General features: G+C 42.7%; 1 protein-coding gene across 2 annotated transcripts in view; it reads right to left on the bottom strand.

Moving 5' to 3' along the window:
• Nucleotides 1-23,289: 23,289 nt before the first annotated feature.
• The window catches only part of CLCN4 (chloride voltage-gated channel 4), an 81,601-nt gene continuing 78,651 nt past the window's right edge, over nt 23,290-26,239 (bottom strand). For both annotated transcript variants that reach the window (XM_035289519.3, XM_035289518.3), the window contains exon 12: nt 23,290-23,853. In XM_035289519.3, the coding sequence (XP_035145410.2) occupies nt 23,763-23,853 (91 nt within the window). In that variant the 3' untranslated portion in view covers nt 23,290-23,762. The remainder of the gene's footprint in view (nt 23,854-26,239) is intronic.

Genomic DNA, 26,239 nt, shown 5'->3' with positions numbered 1-26,239 from the left:
ATAATTGAACAGTCGATCATCACTTTCCAGACTTGCCTCTCTAAGATGATGCTGGTATAATGCTGGATCTTACCAAGATTGACAAAACTTACATAAATTAAAGTCATTCACCTTTGTTGTCATTTGTGATTTAACAAGAATGGGCACAAAAAGAACCCAATTCCTTAAACTGCAAAGTAGCAATCGCATAACTCTTTGCTTGTTAAATTTGTCCAGCTACAAAAATGATCCTAATCGTGTTTGCCTTAAATTTCTCCCTTAGGACCACAGGAAAAATTTTATGACACAGCCAGTGATGCATACTGTGAAGCTACAACAGAAAACCATTATTTGTATTCACATCAAATCTCAGAGATCTGAAGTCAGATTGGTCAACTAGAACTTCTATTTTGCTCCCTTGCATGTAGAGCTGAAGAAGTCACTATGGGAATGAATTCTGATTCCTGTACACTTAGAAGAATAAGGATTTTGTGCATTTTTGTTTTCCTGCCAGTGAAAATAACAGCAATTTCAGCTCACTTTCTTCATACCATATGACTTGGAATTTAAGCCTTTTACTTGGATGGCTTACTATGGCCATTTATAGACCTATAATTTTATGTGCCACCTTCCTATAAAATTCACTCCAATTTGTAAACCCAAGGCCAATGATGCACAAACCAGGTGTTTGGAGACACATTAGACAGAGTAGCTCAGAAAAATGAGAACACTTGCATCTAGGTTAACATATTTCTTGACCCCTCCTCAGACCTTGGATTTCAGCAACTTAGCAGGGCCAACCTACACACAAAGGAGCTCCGTTCTCTTCCTTCATGTGCCTGTTGGCAGAAGGCAACTCTCATGGAAAGTGGTTTTTGGAATCCAGGTGGTTCTACATGAGGTTCTACGCAGAGTCAATGCCTCTGCAAGAAGTAGGTTTGCCCACACATGGCTTGCCTGGAGAGCATGTACTGTCTGTATTTATCTCCCTGTCTTTAGGCAGCCCACTGTCTTACAATAGCACAGTGCAGGCCTACAGTTGGTATGACATCAAAACCTGAAGACATAGATTTTAAGTGCCAGGTCTGCCTTTTATTTCCAGGGCCACTTTCAATGCTATACATAGGCCACCTTTGGAAGTTGTTCTGAAGAGAAGTGCCAAAGAAGAAGGTATTGGAAGCCTTTTGCTGCACCCACTCAAAACCGGATTTTCTCATTCCTTCTCCTTTCCTTCATCTTCCAAGTTCTCTTATCCCTTGAGAGAACATTGATTATTTCTTCATCTACCCACGTGTCAGCTGGGTTCTCCAAGAAGCACGCACAGAGATGGAGTTAGGAATGCAACACGTGTTGGAGAGTAACACCTAAAAAAGAAGAATTTGGCAGAGGAAGCTTCCAGATTGTGGAAGATGTTGACCTGGCAACTTCTCCATCAACCCAACAGGGAGCTCTAGAGTAAAGATTGCTCTTAGAGGAGTCCCACAAGCCTTTATTGCCTTGTTCAGTCCTTGGTCAGGGACTGCTCTAAGAAGTCCATGTCCTTGGCTCTAAAGCTAAAAGAGTCAGCCAAATACACTCCTCAAAGCTTAGCAGCAAGATTTTTCTTGAAGCTTGAGAAAGGATATGAACATCACATCTTCATGTCTGCCATGGCCAGCCACCCTTCCATTGGGAAATAGCCCCACTCCCAACTCCATGTAATTCTAACAGGGCAAGGAGTCAAGATCTCTTGCTTTCCTGGTCACAGACTGAGCACATACCCCAGGGTAGGTCAATCCAAATCAGTTTTGAACATTCGGTGTGGAGTGACCAAGGTCTCTTTCTCTGCAGTAATTAACTCTAAGGACCATTAAAGCTTGGAGCTTTTTGGGGACGTCTTGTCACCACGCAGATATACCTGTCTTAAGAATCAGGCTGAGGCAAGCAAAATCAAGAGATAGAACAAGAGACAAGAAAATAGAGACCCGCTGGTTATGGATAAGACACCTAAGGGCTACTTCAAATCCTCCTGGTCTCTGCCCTGAATAACCCACTGCTACTGATGCCAGCTCCATGTAGGCTTTGACCAGCCTCATGCGGGTGCAACCTGACAGTGTTTTCTACCCTGAGACTCCTCTGAGACTGCAATGAGTTCACTTTCTACTCTGCGGCTTCTCTCTTGTAAGACATCTGTGGAACTGGCTCAGCACTCACCCATGCAGCCCATCCATATGAGAGATGTCAATACCCAGGCGGCCACACTTGATGAATGAGGGACAGAGCTGGTGGATAAATGCTTCCCCCTTTGTCTCCAAGAAGGGCAGTCCTAAGATGGGCTCCATAAGGCTCTCCTGAAGATCCCATATGGCATTGAGCTCCAGTTTCCCATGGTGCCACCCAACTCATTTTTGCATCCTTCCCTTAGGTCTCCCGCATTCCATTTCCCATGCTGCACCCAAAACTACCCTCACACAAGCCATTGTCTCAGGCTTCTTGATGAGGGAACTCAGTCTATGACAACACTGCTTGAATACCTGGATCCAGCTGTTCCTGAAACTACTTCTTTGGACTTCCTAGTTCCTTGAGCCAACAAAATTAGAAAGTTTTTTTTTTCCTTTGGTGTGTGTGTTGAGGGGGTGTGGAATGTGTGTGTGGGGTGTGTGTGTGTGTGTGTTTATGTTTAAGCTAATTTAAGTCTTTGTGATTTGCAACCAAAAAGAACTCATCAGCACAACTCCATTTTCCTCTTCTAAGTCGCCATCATACCCCCATGACACCACCACTTCTACCTTTCCAACATCTCTCTACCCTTCCAGTTAACTCTAGTAACATGAAGCATCATCACTGACTCCACCTCATCCATCTCATCCCAGAGGTATGGGGATGCCAAATCTCCTTGGAGATTCCAAGACATGAAATTCCAATCGCTTCCAGATATGAAATCTTTCAACCTTTTGGTGGCTTTGGATCTAACATGTGTCTGTTGTAAATGGCACACTGAGTTTGAAGTGCCTAAGAGATCTTCAGCTGCATCCAAGCAGGAAGATAAAGAAGCCAATCTGGAGTTCCAGAGACAGACCAAGGCCAGAGACTGGGGAGGGATGGTCAAAACCAAGACCCTGGCTAATGTAGCAGACAGAGCTTGTACAGATGAGTAGGCCAAGACTGTAGCCCTGCAAGCCCATATTTATGTGGAGGAGGAGGGCATTGCTCATTGTCACCTCAAAATTACAGGCATGTCATACAGGCCCAGAAGAAACCTCAGGAGCAAAATAGCAGGTGCCATAGAAGATGAAAAAAGATTCAGGAGGTAGCAGAACCCACACTGAGTGCTCCTTGCTTCACACAGGGACCCCATCTGTCTGGGCATTGGCAAAGATCTGGACCTGGAGGTGCAAGTGAGCCATTTCAGCATCTTCAGTCACAACATAAGCATGAATCTTCTCTCTGAGTTAGCTCCTTCACCAGTGCCAATCAGATCACTAAAGGCTATTTTTGACTGAGGCAAGAACATGGTTTTGAAGGCCTAAAAGTCATTTTCTGCCCTCTCCTAGACTCAAATTTCTCATTTGTTATCCTAGATTTGCCATTTCTTCATTAAAAATATCTGGTTTGGTGGCTATTGATCACTTTCATGGCAGAGAAACAGACGTTAAATCTATTTCATTCAGAATTTGTGCACAATGAAGGACTCTGGAAATGTCTTTAGCTCAAATTGCATGAGGAGGGATTTCTAAACGGAGAGGGCAAGAGCTGACATCCCACAAACCTGATCTAACTTGGCTTCGAGAGGACTGATAAGTGTGCATCCCCAGGAGGAAACAGTGTGAGGTTAGCTGAATAGAAGGGGAGGTGACAGCTGGTTTTTGAGAAGGCATTTTGATGAAGTTTGTAAGCAAGGAAAAGATACTTGCTGACAGACAGCAGTCACTGCTGTGATAGCACATCACTTTCTGGGGCTTTGACTAGGAAAGCACTTTGTCTTAAGCAAAGCATCCACACTGCAAATGCCAGACAGCTGGCACAGGCAGCACACGGTCACGACATTTGAAACTTTAGATGTTGGAGTTCACTGCTCTTTTATTCTTTCTAAACATACTGCTTCTAATATTTGTCTTTGAGGATTATATCATAAAAGAAAAGACAAATTCATTGGTCATTGTTCCCAAAACTTTCATTTGCCAAAACTGAACTATGTATCACAAGAATAAATGGAATCTGATCCCTGGTGCTTGCATTTTGCAGGATTGTGTACTCTAGCAAGATGGTTGGGGGTGTGGAGGAGCAGAGGAGCTAAACTTCAATATGCAAAGGGCAAAAGCACTCCTTTCGGCTCCCTGATCCTGGATATCTCTTTGGCCTGCATGTTAATTTGCAAAAAGAAGCTCGGCAGTGTCCATTTTTCTAAGCCTTGATGTATTAATCTGTAAATTAAAAAAAAAAAAAAAAACCTATGGACCAGCTTAGCACAGAGGTCTCAAATGGTTCTCACTGCTTTCAACATTGTTTCAACTCATTTGCAACATTTGCAAATCAAACCAAAGGCTGGCAAATTATGGCCCATGGGCCAAATCCAGCCCACCACCTGAGTTTGTGTGGCCCACAGACCTTCTGGGGCAAGCTGCCACTGGGAGCAAGGAGACCAGCCAGGACATCACCCTCTGCCCCTATTTCCCCTTCTGTTCCCACAACCTGCCTCCCAGGCCAGTGGTGCTTATCAGGGCCCACACTGGCCACCACCTACACAGTGAGGTCTCTGCTGTGGGAAACTGCTGAGCATCAAGCAGTCCAGGACCCTCCAGCCAGCTGCCCAAGTTGAGACAGCCCAGCTCTCCAAGAGGAGAGAAGGGTACACGAGGACCTGGGTGTCACCAGGGCAGAGTGAAACTGATCATGGTAGTGATCTTTCCCCAACTTCCTCCCAGAGCCTAGGGTTGGGATTCAAAGGCTGTTCACTCTTCACCTAGAGAAAGTCTGCAGTGGATGGCACCTGGGCAGAAAGCTGCCCGCCACCCAGGAGCAGCCACCCAATGAAATAGGGCAAGGAGCCACAGGTCTTCTCTTTCTTGTTAGCTCAGAATTCACATGGTATTCTCATTTTCGCCTTTTGGACTGCAAAGCCTAAAATATTTAATATCTGGCTCATTGCGGGAAAAGTTTGGGACCCCTGGTATAAATTCCCATAAGACACTGGATCCAAAAGAGTAATCATTAAGGTGAGGAGGAGGCTGGAGAAGGGGAAAGCCCTGAGGGCCTATGTTGGGAAATCAGAGGTTCATAACACACATTTATGAGAAAGATGCAAACTATAGATTTATAAACCTGAATCCACACAATTCTGCAAGTTGCATTCATTTCTTACCTGTTGTGTCATCTGCACACCAGGCTTGGTTATGTGGGGTATTTGAATGCCACCTACTGGGCACAAATGGCCTCCACTTATTCACACTTGAGAGAAAAGGAGGTAATAGCTGGCATGATTGCATTGCCTGCACTGGGTCACACTGCACACCACAGTTGGCTGAAGGGCTTAAAGTACAGGGAAAGGTATTCTCCACTGCAATCCAATTTCTCACTCATGCAGAGTTTCTCAGCCTCTTTGTGAGAGAGCTGTCCTGGACTGTCAGCTGTATCTCAGCCTCCCTGGCATCTACTCATGTAGGAAATTGAATAGTGTCCTCTGAAAAGATATGTTCGAGATCTAAACCCCAGTACCTGTGAATGTAACCTTATTTGTAAATAGCATGTTTTTGCAGATGTCATCAAGTTAAGGACCTCAGGATGAGATTATGCTGGATTTAGGTTGGCTCCTAGATCCAAGGACAGATGTCCATATAAAAGAAAGGAGAGGAAGATTTGAGATGCAAAGACACAGAGGAGAAGGCCGTGCGAAGTCAGAGACAGAGACTGCAGTGCTGCTGCTACAAGCCATTGGAATGTCAATGACTGTGGGTGACCAGCTGGACCTAGGAGAGAGGCACAGAAAGGGACCTCTCAGGGTCTCCAGAAGCGACCAACCCTGCTGATATCTTCATTTTGGATTTCTGCCTTCCAGAATTGTGAGAGAATAAATGTCTGTTATTTGAAGCCATCAAGTTTGTGACAGTTTGATACATACAACAACATCAGGAAATGAATACAACCCACTAGATACCAATCACATCCTCCCCCAGTTGTGACAATAAAAAAATGTCTCCAGGTATTGCCAAATGTCCCTTGAGGAGCAAAGTCACTGCTGGTTGAGAACCACTGTGTAAGCACCATGCCCTCCAATCTGAAAGGAAGGAAATCTGGAGCTCTGTAAAGGCTGCCCAGGCATTCTACAAACTGAACAGCAGATGAATACCATGGATGTGTGAGGCAGATGGGAAGTGCAACCAAACTGAGGGAGTTGAAATGCAGAAACAACCAGGAACTTTCTTTTTTGTTGATGCAGACATTTTGTTGACACAGACGTTCTCCATAAACCACACTAGACACAGCGGGAAACTTTTTAATCCATTTTGATCACAAAACATTAAGAAAATTATTGCCTTAGCTTCTTTGTGAGGTAGGAGGTGAGACCAATGTCCTAGAAACAGAAAGGAAACCAGTGACTATCACATGCGCCGGGAGTCCCTCCTGTCACACAAGGATGTGTCCAGGAGAAAGTGCAACAAAGACATTGCTTTCGCCTCCTGACTCTTGGCTCTCCCACTACCAGTTAGGGCAAGTTGGTAACTTTACCTCTGTTTCTGGGAATGAACTTGGGCCACTTCCAAAAAGAGTGTAGCAGTGCTGTTGCTGGGTAGAAGTGTGAGCTTGAGAATCAGGCTGCCCGGCTTCCGAGCAGAGCTCTGTCGTACTCTAGCTGTGTGAGCATTCTCAAGCCACAAAACCTTTCCAGCCCTCATGTTCTCATCTGTAAAATGGGGACAGCCATGGTGTCTTAGCTCAGAGTGATTCAAAGTGTTAAGGAACATCAAATGGACTCAGTCTAGAGTTTGACAGGTGTAGGAAAGTGTTCAGGAAATATTTGCTATTTTTATCCAGAATGAAGAACATTCATGAATTAGCCAACCAATCTGGTGAGAAGAAAAACTATTTCTGCTTTGAAGGAAGCAGAGCGTAACATAAAATATTTCTGCTTTGAAGGAACCAGGGGAGCAGAGCTACAAAATCTTTGGATTCCAAGTGCCCCAAAATGGAGCATGCTTGGGCATTGAAGTTTTGATTATTTGGATAAAGGATTATCTACACACAAAAAAAATTGTGTGGGTAATCAAAAGAAGCAGTTAATCCATAAATAACTGAACTATAATCAGCAAGTGCCAACAACAGCAGATCTTGCTCCCAGCAACAGATAACCTACCTACATGTGAGGTCAGGGTCTCTGCACTGAGAGGCCGTCAGCAGATTCATGACAGCAAGCCCTAGAGAGTAGCCAACCCTGACCTTGATTTGGTTACAGTAGTCCACAAAGCCAATTTCTGAAAGCACATGGGATAGCTAAACATCACAATGACATTGGATCTCCAAAAAAACAAGTCAAAAACCCATAATTTTTACAATGTGAATAGTGGGTGTATTCATTTCATATCACTGCTGTAACAAATTACCACAAATTTAGTGGCTTAAAACATCATAAATTTATTATCTCATAGTTTCAGAGAGCAGAAGTGTGAATGGATCTTATGAGTTAAAAACCAAGGTATTGGTACAACTGCATTCTCTCTTTGGACTTCAGAGAAGAATCTATTCCTTGCTTTTTCTAGCTTTTAGAAAGTTCTCACATTTCTTGGCTCACGGCTCCACATCACTCTAGTCTACGTCCATTGTTACATCTTCTTCTCTGACTCAGACCCTCCTGTCTCTTTCTTATAACAATCCTAATGATCACATTGACCCACTTGGCCCACCCAGGATCATCTCCCAGCCTCAAGCTCCTTAATCACATCTGCAAAGCCCTTTTGCCATGCAGGGTAACATATTCACAGGTTCCAGGGATTAGGATGTAAACATCACTGGGGGCAATTTTTGTGTCTACCACAGTGCAGAAATCCTGGTGAAATGTATATCTAATCTAGGATGGTAGAAATCATGTTGGATCATAAGAGAAGACCCCTCCAGTTATGTCATTTTTGAGATTGTGATTCAAAGCATTCTTCTTATCCGTGAATGCACTGAAGGGCACTGAAGGCATACAGAGGTCAGGTTGAATATATTAACAGAGTCAGGGTCAAGGGCAGCTAAGAGAATACATGTGACATCCATACTGAGAGTTCTGAATAAAGGAGTCAGCTCACTTCTGGTGAAGCAAGGAAGTCACAGTGGAGTAAAAAGATTCTCAGGGGCTAGGTAATGAAAGAACAAAGACAGTCTGGTTGTCTGGACAGGTTATAAGCATCTTAGGCAGATGCCACCACATTGACTCAAGAGAGCTAATAAATAGCACAGTCCCCTTCTTCCTTTCTGCAGGGATAACTCTGAGACACATATTCTAAACTACCCCAGCAGCCAACAGCTGCCATTTACTAAGGAAAGCACACTTTGCTGGCTGCCTTTCCTTTTCTGTTTCACCTCTTCCCCACTCCGTCATGCTGTTTCCTGGCATCACCTTCCAAATGAATGACTTGCACTTGAATCCCCCAAGAAAGGGGATTCTGCTGTTGGGGGAACTCAGACTGAAACAGCCCCCTGTTACTGGCCACAGCCTCCTTATAGGACCATGAAGAGAATAAAACACTTTCCCCAGTGCCTGTCATTATGGAGTGCTTGGGAGTGAGGGGAGATTCACTGTACTTTGAAAGATATCCACTTGCTGATGGAGCAGTGACAACCAGTCCAGACAGGGGAAATAAAAGAGGTTAAAGACCTGAATTCCAAAGAGACCCAAGACACAAAAATGTATCCTTAGCTCCAGATATCCCTATTTCAGAAAGGCAAGGATTAGACTGTTCTTCCTCCTTCACCATATGCTCTGTCTAACCCTGAATATTAGCTTTTATCCTTTCACAATGTCTCCTCTTTTAATTTATTCAAGCCTAGTCTTGAGTTGTAGCCACAAACACTTTTTGAGTTATTCAAATATGTAATGCACTAGGTTATGAGGCTTCGGGATAAGGCAAAAAGGGAAAAGATATATTATTAGTCAGTGGTGTGCTAGTAAATGCTCCAATGAGGGAGAGGAGGAAAGACTGGTTTATAGTATTTGCCAATTTCTGTGGTGTAAACATTTCGACCATGACTGATTTTAAGCTAGGAATACAACATCAACTGGCCTATAAAACACCTGCAAAACCATCAGCTCTTGAGAGCTGGTACAAGCTAGCTTCATTATGCCACTACCCAGCATTCTAGGAATTTTAGTGGTCATAACTGCATAGTCTGGGTATACTATCTGCTTTATCAGATTTACCCCCAAAGTGGAAAATGGCTCAATACCACAGAGATTTGTTTCTTATTCACATGACAGTTCTGGGCAGGTAAAGAAGTCACTGGGAATTACTCCTCCACAGTTATTCAGAGGCCCAGGGTGGCAGCAGAGCTGCCATCTTCAACACATGGCTTCCAAGGTCATTCTGGGTCATCACCATTCCAGATCAGCAGAGAGGAAGATTGCAGGGGATTGTTCATGGATTTTACAGGCTTCACTCCTACTCACATTCCATTGGCTAGAACAAGTATTGACCATACCTAACTGCAAGGGGAGCTGGGAAATGTAGTCTAGCTGTGGACCCATGAAGAAAATGAGACTACAGATTTGGTGAGCATTGGTTATCTGTGCTACAATCACATTTTTGGTCATTCATGCTCTGCCATCTGCTGTGCCCAACAAGTTTGTATGGGTAGATGAATTACTATATGTTATAGATGAAAAAAATCAAAGCTTAGAGAGGTTAAATGATTTGCCCAGAGTTACACAGGTAGGAAGTAGCAGAGCCTGGATTCAAAACCATGTCCATCTTATGCCAAAGTTAAAGCCCTTCAGTAGATCATTTTCACCTGGCTTCACCTCCATAAAAAATGGTGGCCAGAGGTATTATGATCCTAAATCAGATACCAGCTAAAGAAATGTTCTTTTGGCAAGACACAGTTTTCAATCTGCCCCTCCCAGCTCTCTAGCCCCAAATAAGTGAGGCTGAAGTATTTTAATGAATGGCCCCATCAACACAACTCATAAGAAGTGATGCATTTTAGCAAACAGGGACTGATTTAACTTGCAATTGCTTCCCTCTGAAAAATGTGAGAATCCAAGGTGACTGGGGACACTTTGGCTGGCACTGACTGGAGAGAAATCGGATTTTCTATCTCGCATAGAAGGAGTGGTGGGATGGAGCTAGGCTCTTGGAAGGGAGGAGGGAGAAAATAAGAGAGCTTGTCCCTCTGGCCCAGTACAGTTAGTGCCCCTGCAGGGCCCAATTATTAAATTGCAGTAAGACAGCTCAACAGGAGAAAAGCATACAGACTCATTTAATACCAAGTTTTACATAGCACGGGAGCCCTTCTAAGATTATGAAGGCCCAAAGAAGCAGTTATAAGTCGGTCACTTATATACTGAATTGGACAGGGAAAAGTTAAGTTGTGAAAAAAGCAACTAAATTATGTGGGGAGGCTAAAAAGATAAGAGTTATTTTAACAAGGTCTGTATGGAATTCTCTCAATTTCAACTTCCCACCCTTGATGATAAGATTGTTATTTCTTTTTGTGTAAGAAGGATGTCTTTCACATGAGAATTTCATCTGCTGCTTTTAAGAAACAAAATGAAGATCAGAGTGAACTTCTTGCACCTGTTTTGGTTGTTGTTGTTGTTGTTGTTTAAGCTCCTTTCATTCAAAATAGTCAATATGCCAGAGCAGCCTATTTTGGGGTGCCACATTCTTAGCTCCTTCAGAGTCAAGTTGAAAATAGTGTCCTGGGATGTCCCTACAAAGCCAGGGTCTACCTGTCACAGTGCCTAGACATCATCTTGGATGTCACAGCTGAAAAAATTTTTGAACTACTTCTCTAAAGATTATGATATTCTCTCTTATCTATAGTTTTATGTTTTCATTGCCCTTAGACCTAGTTATGAGATGTGTCCTTCGGATATTTTTCTACTAAGTCAACAGAATCACTTTAAAGTTCTTATATTCGGAAGAGAGAGAAAATCTATTAACCCAATCCAGAAATACTGAAATTTAATCTCATTTCTATTCTCTCTCCACATTGAATACCAAAGAACTTTTCAGTCAGTGGGGCACTTTTCCCCTTTGATGTGACATGTTCAGTAAAGTCACTGGCATGGGTTTCCTGAGCGGTTAGTCGCTGCAGCTTTTAGAGCCTGCCACACTTCTTTGCAGGTTCAGTTTGATCAAAGATACACCAGGCCACACAATGTCTTCAGATTCCACTTTCATATTCATTCTTTGGAAGTTCAGGGTGTCTGAACTAAGCAGCTCCTCTCAGGCCATGAAACACCAAGCCGATTACTATTTTCTTTGGACACGTAGTGTTTTATGTGACATTTAACACAATAGCAGATGGGTTTCTTTTGGGGAAATGCTCCATGTCTCCAGAAAACTCTGCCAGGGTTACTTTCCTGATTTATTCAAAAAGGTCACAGCTAAAGAACAGGCTTTCAGCATTTATCCATTGTTCAAAAGCATGCGTTATATTGTTTATCATCAATACACAACATACGAGAACTGACACTGAAGAAAGATAATGGAGACACGACTCTTTGACCTTGAGAAACTCATAGATTTGACCCCAAAAAAGTCAACCCTAATTTTTCCTCTTCAGAATTCCCACATTAGAAATCAATATTCTATGTTGGCTCCAGGCTAAAGAAATAAAATAGAATCACAAGTTACTCCATCTGCTTCCAGGTACTGAGCTTTGGAACTTCAAATGAAGCTACTATGTAAAGCAGGGCCTGCTCTTGTTAACTCCTGGAGTCAAACTTGAATGCCAAAGTGCAGATTTGAAGGTATCATGAGCCCACATTGTCCCACCCATTTTGGAAACAGCATGTGCTTTGCAGTTACATTCTCTGGGTCCAATAATTACAAAAGCAAAACCCAAATCAGATGCTGTGATTTCCCCCAACAACAGCTCTGTTTTGGAGCCTGTAATCATCGTTTGTACTTTCCCATGTCTGTCTGCGGGAGCCTCCTCTGCCTGTCTTCCCCCATTGGCAGCTGGTGCTGTGAACGTTTGCTTGAAACAAACATTTTTTCCTGGGCATACATGTCTGTCCCCTCGCTCTGGGCGACCAGTGCACAGCCTTGAATTATGTATGTGTTGGTGTGGTTTTCAGATAGGGAATGGAAATGCCGTGGAAGGGAAGGCCCTGAGGGGGACTGAGGGTGAGGCTGGATTCTGTCACCCTCATGTCACACAGAGGTATCCCTTCCCCTTGATGAGTTTTGACTGATGATGCCTCTCTGTATTCATCTCAGGGACGATTTGGAGCTCATGTTACAATATGACTTCTGGGGCCTTTGAAGTCCCAGCTGCATGGGTAACAGCACTGTAGTGATTAGGGGGCCAGCCCTCTCTGGGAAGGGGGTGGCTACAGAGTTGAATACAAAGTGCAATTAAAAAGGAGCACCTGGGATAAAACTGAAGCAAGGAATGTGACTTTGGCTCCAAGCAGGAGGAGGCTCATTTAATCACACAAGAATGTTCATCTCAACCAAGTGCTTGATTCAGGAAAAACCAAAACTTTGAAAACAAAAAATGAAACGATAACAAAAAAAGAATCCCTCTGACCTGCCAGCCCAGCAAAAGGATGCAGAAACTCTTGTTAACACCTTCAGGGCTGCCCAAGGAAAGATGAAGTCTGCAGAGACTCAACTCAGGGGGCTGGTGAGATCCTTTTGCTTTTTCTACCATCAGAGTATCTTCACACTTCCTCAGACGTGCACAGATTCTCACTTCTTATCACTTCTCATGCTCATTCTGCCCCTCCCCACCCAGAGTCAATTTCCCAGGGGCCAGGCCTGGTTGTGTGTGTGTGTATGTGTGTGTGTACATGTGTGTGTGTGTGTGTGGTATTTTTCCAGTTTTAGCCCCTTACTTCCATGAAAATTCATCTATCCTCTTTCCCAGGATAGACCAGTGGTTCTCAACTGGAGGGTTTGGTAAAACACAGAGGAGTAGGCCCCATCCCCAGACTTTCAGATTTACCAGGTCCAGGGTATAACAGAGAGCTTACATTTCTAACAGACTGCTGGGTGACCCTGATGTTCCTGGTCCAAGGGCCATACTTTGAGAACCACTGGGTTAGATGCACCCATTGGACTGAAAGACTAATTTGAGCTAAGATGGGTTGTCATATTGTAGGAAAATGTTTCTGGACTTGAAGTCACGAAGAAGAGCCAAGTTTGAGCTTCCTCCAATCAGACCACCTCCCAGGTACATCAACTTGAGCAAGTCCCTGGAGCCCAGAGGTTCTCAATTTCACATTAGAATCACCCGGTGACCTTTTATAACGTTTATGAAAGATCCGACTCCTGATGGGCTTATCAAAATCTCAGGGCATGGCTCCAGTGCATTGGTATGTTGCAGAATCTCCACAGGTGATTCTTCTGAGCCTCAGTTTTGTCTTCTAAATAATAGGTATAATTTTTCCCACACAGGACTATTGAGATAAACACAAATATTAAAATCCCTTCATAAATGGCACAGTGCTATTCAAATGTTAAGTGTCATTTTCTGTTACAGAAAACATTTAAATTCTGACAGAGGCCATAAACATCTCAGTTAATATCTAAGTCAGGACAGATCTTTCTGGCACAAATTAAGTGATTGGAGAAACTTGGAGGATGGAAAATCATTTTAATAAATCTGTCTTATTCCACTGACACACACATCTCTCCTTGATTCTGTATTTGAAGCATTTCTCTATATTTTACATCTAGTCTAAGAAAGTTAAATTACTCTTCATGACTATCCAACGGTTTTGTGACCCCAATTTACTCTAAGCCAAGAGCCAACAAACTTTTTCTGTCAAGGACCTGATAGTAAATATTTTGGGCTTTGTAGGCCAGGCAACCTCTGTTGCAATTACTTAACTCCACCACTGTATCACAAAACAGCCATAGACTAAAACAAACAAACATAAAAAGCAGCCATAGACAATATGTAAACGGCCGCACGTGGCTGTGTGCCAGCAAACTTTATCTGCAAAAAGAGGCGACAGGCTGCATTTAGCCACGTGCTATAGTTGGCTGACCACTTCTTTAAGTTTCAAATAAAGACACAAAAATGTTCAAGTTGACTCAAGAAAGCAGCTAGGAATCTTTCTAATGAGATGTACTCGGCAAAGAGCGATTTCGTCGACATGCTTGTGTGCATGGTCTGAGTGTGGGAGGCAACTCAGGAAGGATAACAGGTGGTCACACAGACTGCTGAAAGTAAGCCAATCACTTTGAAATCACCAATTGGCATGAGACTTATGCCCAGGTAAGATGACTTCACTCTTCTTGGGCTTACCATTAGGTTCTCAGAAAGAAGTAAATGCACCCTCTCCCCTTAAATTGCTGTTTTCTCCTTAAATGCTGAGGGAACTCTTCCCAGCCATGGGGAGTCGTTGAAGCAGGACAGGAGTCCCCATCAGTCCTTGCCTTAAACTAACAATTTTCACCCAACGTTAAGAAAAACACCAAAAGGACACCAAAGGGTGCTCCCTTTTCCCATGCTTTATAAATCACAGTGCTCTCTTCTATACAATTAGGGGAGGGGATGGGGGAGATTTGCATACCTTCCCCCAACCCAGGACACTTGGCAATGTCTGGAGACATTTCTGGAGTCGCAACTAGGTGAGGGGTGCTATGGCATCTAGTGGGTAGAAGCCAGATATGCTGCTTGGCATCGTACAGTGCACAGAATGGCCCCAAATGTCACTAGTGCTGAGGCTGAGAATCTCTGAGATGGAGCATCATGCAGGAGGATTGCTGTAACTGGGAAAGTTTGGGGACTGAGAAATAGGGCTTAGAGCTCTCATGCCAAGCTTCTCTCCACCCTGTTTCTCTGGACTGGCTCCTTCAGTAGCCCAATCACTGCAGCTATCACTCCTTTTTCCTTTGAAAGTAAGAGAATCTTAGAGAAACTTCGGTCTTAAAGTTGGAAGTAAACTCAGATCACCTGGTCACCTAAGGCAGCACTTCTCAAATGGTGCTCTGCACACAAATCACCTGGGGTTGTTTCATTCTGCCTAATTTAGCAGACCTGGATGGGGCTTGCAATTCTGCATTGCTAACTGGGACTTGCTCCAGCAATACAGACACAGGTAGTCCCTAGATCACACTCCGATTAGCAAGTCACTGCTTTCAGATGATGTGGCTGCAGTGCATTAAAGTTAAGTCCGTTCTCCCAGTCACTCAACTAGAAATTCTCAAAAGAAACTTTAAAAAGAATTCCTGGACCCTCATGCTCTAGCCACCAATTTAATTAACCACAAAATCCACCTTTCCTCTGGCACCTTGCAGCATCCTGCAGACACTGTACCTTGGAGGCACTTTGGGAAATCATCTCCACTGAATGCAGTCCCACTCTTCCTCCCTACCTTTTTATTTCCCCGAGACAGTCTCATTCTGTTGCCCAGCCTGGAGTGCAGTGGTGAAATCATAGCTCGCTGCAGCGTCAAACTTCTGGGCTCAAGTGATCTTTCACCTCCACCTCTCAAGTAGCGGGACTACCAGTACTCACCACCATATCTGGCTAATTAAAAAAAAAATTTGTAGAGATTGTGGTCTTACTGTGTTGTCCAGGCTGGTCTTTAACTCGTAGCGTCAAGCGATCCTCCCACCACAGCCTCCAAAAGCACTGGGATTACCGGCATGAGCCACCACACCTGGCCTCTCCCTAGGTTTTTAATGACCAGTGGAGACTCCTGCTCCATGGAGCAACTTGGCTTGCCCACTCCCTGGAGAAAGTTCCTCACTGATCATGTAAACCACTCAGCAGCCATTCCTGGAAATGTCTTTCTGGGGAGAGGCTGAAGTTTCAGAAACGTCAGAAAAGGAAACCTGTTCATCAAAGGGAGCTAGCCCCAGTTTTCGCTTGGGTTTGTATCGGCTGGAAACAGGTAGAAGCCCTGAGAGAGTGAGTGTGTTTGTGAAATGAACATGGAGTCCCACAGAAGGAAGGAATGTTCTACTACCAGCGAGCATCCTCTGGATCCAACCTGTTAGGAGCCTGTGGGACGAGAATTTATGGATGTGTTTTCAATTTCTCTGACAGAATCTGTTTGGATTGAGGATGGCTGTTTCATCTTTGAAATACATGTTCCATAACAAGTGCTGGAATCACACATCAATTGCTCCCTTCATTCTGTGAGCCAAGCCCTGAGTAAAGGGGTTTGAAAATCCCCACAAGGTGCTCTCTGCTTATTGCTCATTCAGAAAGAAAAAAACATTTCTTTAATGAAATGCAATATCAAGGAACCGCCAGAAATAGATGCTCCCTATCTGCCTTCCCATATGGTAGCTTCTTTCTGGCCAATTGACGACCAATGAACTGGGGAAGAGTTTTAACAACAGGCACACCAGGCACCCCATGCTCAGCCGAAGCATGCTGTTCCCGATGGTAGTTGATGGAGATGGACGTTTCCAGTCCTTTCTCAACCCATGAAAGCCCAGGAAACCCATACAGGAACCCAGAGTTTTATTTGCAAGGCCATCCTGGTTAGCTCTAGCCAAGTGTCCAGAATTAAAACTGATGGGCTGTCACTTTTCGGACAAATTCTATTTGTTCATTCTCCCCCTCTGGCTTTTAACGACATCATGGCGACAGGAAATGTCCAAGGCCCACAAACGCTGTTCTTTCATGAGTTTTACTAACAGACTCATTTCTACATTAACACCATGCTGGAGAGATTTTTCTCTGTCTGGAAGTGCAGAGGGTATTGAGGTTTAGGTTGCTTGAAAATAAGCAAGCTATACATTTTCTTATGTTCCATGAATTCTTGTTCCAAATTCAAACTAATCAATACATAATTCAGTATCCATGCATACTGAGGCTTTTTTGCTCTTCAACTGAATATAAAGTTACTGAGACATGGAATTTTCTACCAAGTGGCTTCCGTCTATAATTTCCTAACAATTTGGAGACAGAAGGTTTTTTTTAGAAAATATATCCCTTAAGAGAGCTGGGTTTTTGTTTTATTTTGCTTTTTAGAGAAATGACTGCAGAGACTGGGAAAAAAGCATTTGGCTAGTCTGATCTGTGTTTACTTTCTGTGGCCTTGTAATTAAACTAAAGTGTTATATGTTCTTTAACAATACAAAATTAATTGAAGTAATTTCCAATTAAATCTACTGAGATGGCTTCATAATGGGAGAAGATGATAATGTCTACCATTTGCCTGGTCATATTCTACGCCAAGTACTGTACAGCAATTACCTCATTTAATTCTCACAGCCATGCTGCTGTGTCAAGAGCAGTAGCTCACTCTACAGAGATGGGGAAACCCAGGCTCAGAGGAGTTCAGTCCCTTTGACAATGGCACACGGAGCCAGGACTCAATGGATCCGGACCTCAAGTGCAGTCCGATTGGCCTGTGACATTGGTGTGACTCCCTGAAAACTCAATATTGAAATTATTAGGAAATGGTTCTGGCTGGGTGCGGTGGCTCATGCCTGTAATCCCAGCACTTTGGGAGGCCAAGAGAGACAGATCACTTGAGGTCAAGAGTTCGAGACCAGCCTGGCCAATATGGTGAAACCCAGTCTTTGCCAAAAATACAGAAAATTAGCCAGGCATGGTAGTGTGCACCTGTAACCCCAGCTACTAAGGAGGATGAGACAGGAGAATTGCTTGAATCCGGGAGGCGGAGACTGCAGTGAGCCAAGATCGTATCACTACACTCCAGCCTAGGCAACAGGGCGAGATTCCCATCTCAAAAAAAAAAATATATATATATATATATATATATATATATACACTGTTTGCTCTTAGGATATCATGAGACCACAAAAGTTTCCAGGCATAGCTTTAAAAGCCACCGATGCCACCAATATGCCAATGGCTTAATTTATATCTCAAACCGTAATGATTCCCCTGAACTTCAAACCTGAATGTCTAAGAGACATCTCTCATGTAGCATTTCCAAAAGGGAGCTCCTCACCTAGTCTAGCCCATCTCAGTAAATAGCAACTTGCTTGTGCCATTTTATATAAGTTCCATCAGCAAATCTGTTGGCTCTACCTTGGAATTACAGTTGGCCCTCCATATCCATGGGTTCTGCATCTGTGGATTCAACTGTTGATTGGAAATATTCAGGAAAAAAATGGCTGGTTGTATCTGTACTAAACATATACAGACTTTTTCCTTCTCACTATTCCATAAACAATGCAGTGTAACAACTGTTTACATAGCATTACATTGAACTAAGTATTCTAAGTAGTCTAGAGAATGTTTAAAGTAGACAGGAGGACATGGGTGGACTATATGCAATTAATACAGCATTTTATATAAGGGACTAAAGCATCATGGATTTTGGAATCTATGGGGGAGTTCTGAAAGAAATCTCCCACAGATGCTGCGGAGCAACTGTATAACTGGAATTCAAGAATTTTCTAGGGCAAGCTCCCATCATCACTCACCTATTTGCAATAGACTCTTTTTGTTTTTTTAAGATGGAGTCTTGCACTGTTGCCCAGGCTGGAGTGCAGTGGCACAATCCCGGCTTGCTATAACCTCTGCCTCCCAGGTTCAAGCGATTCTTGTGTCTCAGCCTTCCAAATAGCTGGAATTATAGGGACCTGCCACCATGCCTGGCTCATTTTTGTATTTTTTTGGTAGAGACAGGGTTTCACCATGTTGGCCAGGCTGGTCTCAAACTCCTGATCTCAAGTGATCCGCCCACCTTGGCCTCTCAACGTGCTAGGAGTACAGGTGTGAGCCACCGTGCCTGGGCTCTTTGCAACAGACTCTTATCCAGAGCCCTGGCTTCCAGTCTTGCTGTCCAACAGCCAGAATAGTTTGTGGACAACACGAGTCAAATCATGTCACTCCTCTGAATTCCAGGACTTTACCTGGTCTTTCAAGACCCTGAAGCATCTGCTGTGTCTACCCTCCTCCCAAAGGGAAAATAAACGCAACTTCAAATAACCCCACTCCCATCCCAAGGCTGCAGCCATCCACCCCTGGTGGGCCCCCAGCAGGCTAGACCCATTTCCATCTTAGGACATTTGCAGTTGCTGTCCCCTCTGCTGAGGATACCCTTTCCCCAGCTGTGCCCCCAGCTGGTCCCCTCCCCTAACCAGCAGGGATTCCTCTAACCACCCATATTAAATAGCACCTCTTCTGGTTAAGGATCTGTAGGCATCCTTTGTTCCTTTCTTGTCTTTCTTCCAAATTTTCTGTAAAGTAGAAAGTTAAAGAAAAAAAAAAACTCATGGGAAAAGACATAATTCAACCCTTGTGTTTCCCAAAGTAATAAATAGAAAATTTTCTGTTGAAAGAAAGGGTGAAAGAATGAATGAATGTTAAACCATTGCCCAAACTGTACTCCCCAACCTTCACACAAGGCAAACACACACATGGCCTGCGGACAGTGTTCCTACCCAATCCTTGGAAACGGACAGCCTCAGTCTGAATTTTTATTTGGTCATCACCCACCCAGCCAAGAACAAGGAATTTTAAAGCTGACTGAATGGACTTCACAATCTGTATATCAGTCTTAAGGCTGAGTCTTTAACTTTACTGGATACTCCAACCAAGTTAAAGGAACCAGGTTTCCAGAGGTTCTACTGTGTAGAAACACACTGTGAAATCAGTATCTCTTCCATTTACAATATGTTTGTTGTGGACTCTGTGCTTGTTTTATTTTTAAAAATAGAGTTCAAACATTTAATATTTAATAAGGTGCCAACATTTACACAGAGTATTACAATTAAAAATAAAACAACACTTTGCTATGTGGTCGTTCCAACACCAAATGTGAATATATCTCATAAAAGTCACACGTAGGCTCATTCCAAGCACCTCTAGGATGGCAAATAAATAGTTATTACCGCGCCAGTGAAAATAGGGTCTGCTTAATGTTTCCCAAGTCAGCTATACAGGCTCTCTCCTCATGTAAATCATTTCAAAGGTTAGAAGCTTAGTCTAATAGAACACTGCCAACACGAAGTTAAAATGAAAGCATAATATTACAATTGCATGGTAATTCAATAGTTCTCCTTGGGTTTCTCATCTTTTCCAGCTCAGAATCTAATAATGAATACTAAGTAGAATTTGCACATATTGGTAATTTAATCAGTTCTCACCTAAGTGAAAGAAACTGCTCTAAAATTTTCCATTTCTGTGACTTATTAGGCTCAAAATCTATCTATTTGGACATCTCCTTTGTAAGGTCTTTGGGAAGGACCGAATAAAGAACTGAGATTACCTGGTTCAAAGTAACAGTGAGCATTGAATAGTGAATGACTGACTTGTAGCACATTCTGCCTTTCCCTAAAAGCCACATGAGCATCTGCATTCCCAGGGGATGCACTAAAATCCACTTAGAAGAAATGCACATGTCACTTCCAGGGTCCCCTTATTTGGTGCTTTTGTACAACACATTTCCTCAGTAAAAGCAAGAAACAGGTGATGTGTGTCATGAGAGTGCCTTTCCCATGATGTGTTGGTGGTTTTTTATGTTAAAAACTGATTTAGAGAGAATCCAGAGAGTTCTACAAATGTCTAAAACCTTTGGTTCTGAACGAAGAAGAAAAAGAAAATATTATTCTGAAAGATGCTTATTTTGTCTCCACATCTCTGTGCTGTTCATCAGATCACCAGATAAAGTGGATGTAAGTTCTGCATTTGGACAGAGCAAATACTCTCAGGATCCCTACCCACGTACATTTACAAGAAAGAGAGACAGAGCACATCAGCATGTTTCCCATGGGGTTTGTCTGAGCCCCCAGGCCCATGGGTGAGTGGACCACATGGCTGAGTTAAAACTCCACAGAAGGAAGGCAGTTTGCTGTGGTAGTCCCTACCACAGACTCCTGTTCCTTGACCTTAGTCCACCCCCTGACTCTGGCCTTCTATTGAGGAGAGCCTGAACCCCACAATAAATTAGAGGCTCAATTTACAAAGTAAAGTAAGACCGGGTTGTTTCAGTCAAGTAACTCTTCCAACTGTATGCCATGAATTTGCAGACATCTCTACTCTAAGCACTGGGGAGGACACAAATCCCAAGGCTCTGCTCGGTGACCTTGGCTGGGAAGCATATTTTCCTCTCATTCCTCTCCTTGGCCTCAGCCAGATTAGAAAGAAAGGCTGTGGTTTCACTGATCTCTGGCTATCTTTTCACTGTTTCAGGTTCCCTTTGGAAGCTATTTGTTTAAACTGACCTCCTGGATTCTATAAATCCAGGCTATGACTAATACTCTTTCCCGGCATGCACTGACTCTGAGGAGGCCACAGGGCAATAAGAGGGGAACTACATGAAGTGGTCGTTAAGACTTTTTAGGATTTAAAGTCCAGGAGAACCCAACTTCACTTGTAAACGTTCCGTGGAAACCACAACACCAACACTAACAATAAGATCTGTTACTCAAGGCTTACATGCTATAAATAAGACAATGAATTTTATTATTTTATAGGACCAATGATTAAATTCTCTATTATTGACTGGATATTGCCATACTGAGGTGGCTACTGGATGTTATTTTGGAAGGAAGGAACCAGTAAATCACACAAAGGTTCTTAGTGTGTCAGCATGATCTGATTTAAAATTTCTTAACTTAGAGAAAATATATATTTTGCACATTAATTAGAAGTTTCATGAAAACCCATTTGTAGCTTGATTTTTGTCCAACATAAAAATTCTTATGAGGGCTAAGAAATTTTGGATTTGGGCTGGAACTTCTAGGTCAAATCTGAGAGAAGGGATGAGGAACAAGAAGGTTAGAAGAACATTCACAGGGGTTTGGCAAGATTGAATACAGGAAGAGCAATGACAAGGACATAACGATGGCATCCAGTATGGCAAACTTCCCCTCCCGAAGACCAACACTCTTCCTTAGTAAGATAATAGGAATGTCATTCAGAGAGTAATGTGCCTAGCTCAATATTTTCCTTCCCGCACTAGTGTGTGGCTACCAGGAGCCACATGACAGACTTCCAGCAACAGATACAAGCTGAGCATCTCTGAGGAAGCTTTCCTTTCCTGATAGACATTGTACGTAGTTGCTTGCCTCTCCTTTTCTTTTCCCACTTAGAAAGCAGACATGATACCTGATGGTTCAGGAACTATCTTTCAACTCTGAGGCAATAAGCCAGAGGACAAAAGGTAAAAATGGTGAAAATGAAATAGAATGGAATGGGGAACCCAGTGATATTATGGAGACAGTCCTGGAGTACCCTCTCTCAGGGTTCTTACTCAGTCCTTCAGTGTTTGCTGGGTTTTCTGTTATTTGCAGCCAAATGCACACCTAAGTGATGCAGCACTATCCAGTGACAATGAGATTTAAAAGGACAAGGGGCACTCAGTGAAAAGGCAGGGACAAAGACTTAAGAGCAAGGGCAATGGGATAATCTTACACAGATCATATGGTGGATCTAATACATAGTTTAATTCTTTCCTGCAGAAAAGACCAAACTCCTGACTAAAAGAGTAAATGTGTCATTAAGTTCAAATACAAAGATGCCCGGTGCTCAAATTGGCTGTATAAAATTTAATGCTGTCCTCCTGTGCTGTGATTGCTAGTATGAAGTACATGCTTATACATTCAAACCGGACATTTTGCATCCTACAGAGAAGATAATGGAACAGATTTAGAATCAATTTAGTATTTCTCTTGCAATCCATTTGGAGGGGTTCCCACTGAGAACTCATATGCCTCATCCTCTCCACAGTCGTATTTGATAAGACCTGAGAGGAAAAATAAGTGGTAACACTGGGTAGCCTGTTTGGACTCTTGCATAGGCTACTTGTAAATGAAAGCACGCTTATGGCAGACTGGGGGACTACCAGCTATGGTTCATGAAGTGCTGAGATGATCAATATTGAATGCATGGGCAAAAGCAATAAATAAATGAAGCAAATGCAATGGGGATGCAAATCAATGATCGGGTGTGTATACCCTCAAAATAACATTACGTCCCTTTGTATGGGAGGAGACACAGCACAGTACTATATGCTCCAATGGTTCATCGTGCAGGCCCAGGATGCCAGTCTTGCATAGAGAAATGATTTCTTCACACTCATCATGGCAGGCGCACCTGGTGTTGGTTCAGAAACTGATGGATAAGCCAGATAACAGGCTGAGAACAGGAGTAAGAAATGGGATGGTTGTGAGCGAACCCACTGGCATACTTGCAGCTTTCACTGTGTTCAAATTTAATTTTTCCTTTTCAACAAAGTAAGTGCAAATGTCTTTAATATGATTCAGTAACATAGCAGCAAAATTTCAAGAACCAATAAATAAGGATGCTGACATGCTGATACCCTTTTGTCTTTTGGACTCAACGCTTCACGTGTGTTTGTAAGTTACAAACATCAGCCTTGAGCAGAACAGGTAAAAGTTTCTTGAGTCAGCATTCATGCTCCACATACTTGTGTAGATCACATCATTTACACCCACCCACATGCCCCCACAGCAGTAGCAAACTCATTAGGAAACACAGCTTGAAACTCATACAGGGTTAAAGCTATAAAATGCCTAATCATTGATACTTTTGTTTTTAAAGGTTTCATTCTTCTTCCCTTCCTTTCAAACAAAGCTTTTGTTTCTGCTGTCTCCAGTGCGTGATATTTCATTGGAATATAACATATCATTTACTTCTTTTTAAATGACACAGTCAGTGTTTTTCTGAAAATAATTGCCACCTTGTTGCTAATTAAACATGATGGATTCAGGGTCCTGATTTGCCATCTGGGCCATATGTCTCAGAACATCCTTTTTTGTGATAATGCCAAGAAGTCTCCTGGAAAAGAAACAAAATAGAGAAAAGAGGTCAGCCTTGCAACAGCAACTCATCCCTGTCCCTAAACCCCAGTGCCTTTTCCATGTGGGCACAGAGAGACAACACTTCCCAGCCAGCTTCCCTTGTGGTTAGGCAGGGCCAATGGTGTGAACACTGGCCAATGCCTGTGGGTGGAGGTGACAGATGCTGCTCCCAGGTCTCCTGTGGATTTCCCCTGACTCTCTCTTCTCATCTGGCAGCCAGAGACACAGGAGCCAGTGAAGGGCTCTAAGGATTGACTTAGGAGCCACCAGATTCAAACACCTGGGTCCAGAGTCCACGCCTGCTGCAGTCCACATTGGTTGTAATGTATGAGAAAAATAAACCTAATTTGCATTAGGCCACTGAGATTGCAAGCTTGTTTATTACAGCAGTAAACCTATGATGACTACTATATCCTCTTAAATTTCAAAACTATAATCAATTTTAAAAGGGTTTATGAAAGGTATTGTCAAAACTTGACCATGCCACAGGAATCCCAAGTATAAGGTATTTTAAGTATAAGAAATTTTAAGTATAAGATAAAAAGTGATTCTATTTGTAATTCTACCTTACTGGGAGGATAAAGTTTGACATTCATCTCTGACTATATATGTAAATTGCCTCCTCTTCCAAAATTTCATTGCTTTCAACTCATACAAACAACGTCATGGGCAGGGCATGTGGCTCACACCTGTAATCCCAGCACTTTGGGAGGCTGAGTTGGGTGGATCACGAGGTCAGGAGTTTGAGACCAGTCTGACCAACATGGTGAAACCCCATATCTACTAAAAATACAAAAATTAACTGGGTGTGGTAGTGTGCACCTGTAATCCCAGCTACTCAGGAGGCTGAGGCAGGAGAATCACTTGAACCCAGGGGTCAGAGGTTGAAGTGAGCCAATATCGCACCACTGCACTCCAGCCTGGGCAACAGAGCAAGACTCCATCTCAGCTAATGGGCAAAACAACCAGCCAGCACCATAATGACATGATCAGATTCACACACAATGATACTAACCTTAAATGTAAATGTTTACAGGCTAAATGTCCCAATTAAAAGGCACAGACAGGAAAACTGGATAAAGAGTCAAGACCCATCAGTGTGCTGTATTCAGGAGACCCATCTCACATGCAAAGACACATGTGCAAAGACACACATAGGCTCAAAATAAAGGGATAGAGGAATATTTACCAAGCAAATAACAAGCAAAAAAAATAAAAAAGGAGGTGTTGCAATCCTAGTCTCTAATAAAACAGACTTTAAACCAACAAAGATCAAAAAAGACAAAGAAGGGCATCACTTAATGGTAAGGGGATCAATGCAACAAGAAGAGCTAACTATCCTAATCATATATGCACCCAATACAGGACCACCCAGATTCATAAAGCAAGTTCTTAGAGACTTGGACTCCCACACAAAAATAGTGGGAAACTTTAACACCCACTATCAATATCAGACAGATCAATGAGACAGAAAATTAACAAGGATATTCAGGACTTGAACTCAGCTCTGGACTAAGTGGTTCTAACAGACATCCACCCCAAATCAACAGAATATACATTCTTCTCAGCACCACATCACACTTATTCTAAAACTGACCACATAATTGGAAGTACAACAATCCTCAGCAAATGCAAAAGAATGGAAATCATAACAAACAGTCTCTCAGACCACAGTGCAATCAAATTAGAACTCAGAATTAAGAAACTCACTCAAAACCACACAACTACATGGAAACTGAAAAATCTGCTCCTGAGTGACTTACTGGGTAAATAATGAAATTAAGGCAGAAATAAATAACTTCTTTGAAACCAATGAGAACAAAGACACAATGTACCAGAATCGCTGGGACATAGCCAAAGCAGTGTTTAGAGGGAAATTTATAGCACTAAATGCCCACAAAAGAAAGCAGGAAAGATCTAAAATTGACAATTAACATCACAATTAAAAGAACTAGAGAACCAAGAGCAAACAAATTCAAAAGCTAGCAGAAGTCAAGAAATAACTAAGATCATAGCAGAACTGAAAAAAGAGACACAAAAGACCCTCCAAAAAAAAAAAAATCAATGAATACGGAGCTGGTTTTTTTTTAAGTTCAACAAAATAGACCACTAGCCAGACTAATAAACAAGAAAAAGAGAAGAATCAAATAGACACAATAAAAATGATAAAAGGGATATCACCCCCTGATCCCACAGAAATACAAACTACCATCAGAGAATACTATGCAAATAAATTAGAAAATCTAGAAGAAATTGATAAATTCCTGGACACATACACCATGCCAAGACTATATCAGGAAGAAGTTGAATCCCTAAATATACCAATAACAAGGTCTGAAATTGAGGCAGTAATTAATAGCCTA

Source organism: Callithrix jacchus, chromosome X (assembly GCF_049354715.1).
Source record: "Callithrix jacchus isolate 240 chromosome X, calJac240_pri, whole genome shotgun sequence".
Taxonomy (NCBI): domain Eukaryota; kingdom Metazoa; phylum Chordata; class Mammalia; order Primates; family Cebidae; genus Callithrix; species Callithrix jacchus.
Note: the sequence above shows the minus strand (reverse complement) of the source record. Positions and strands in the feature narration are given on the sequence as shown.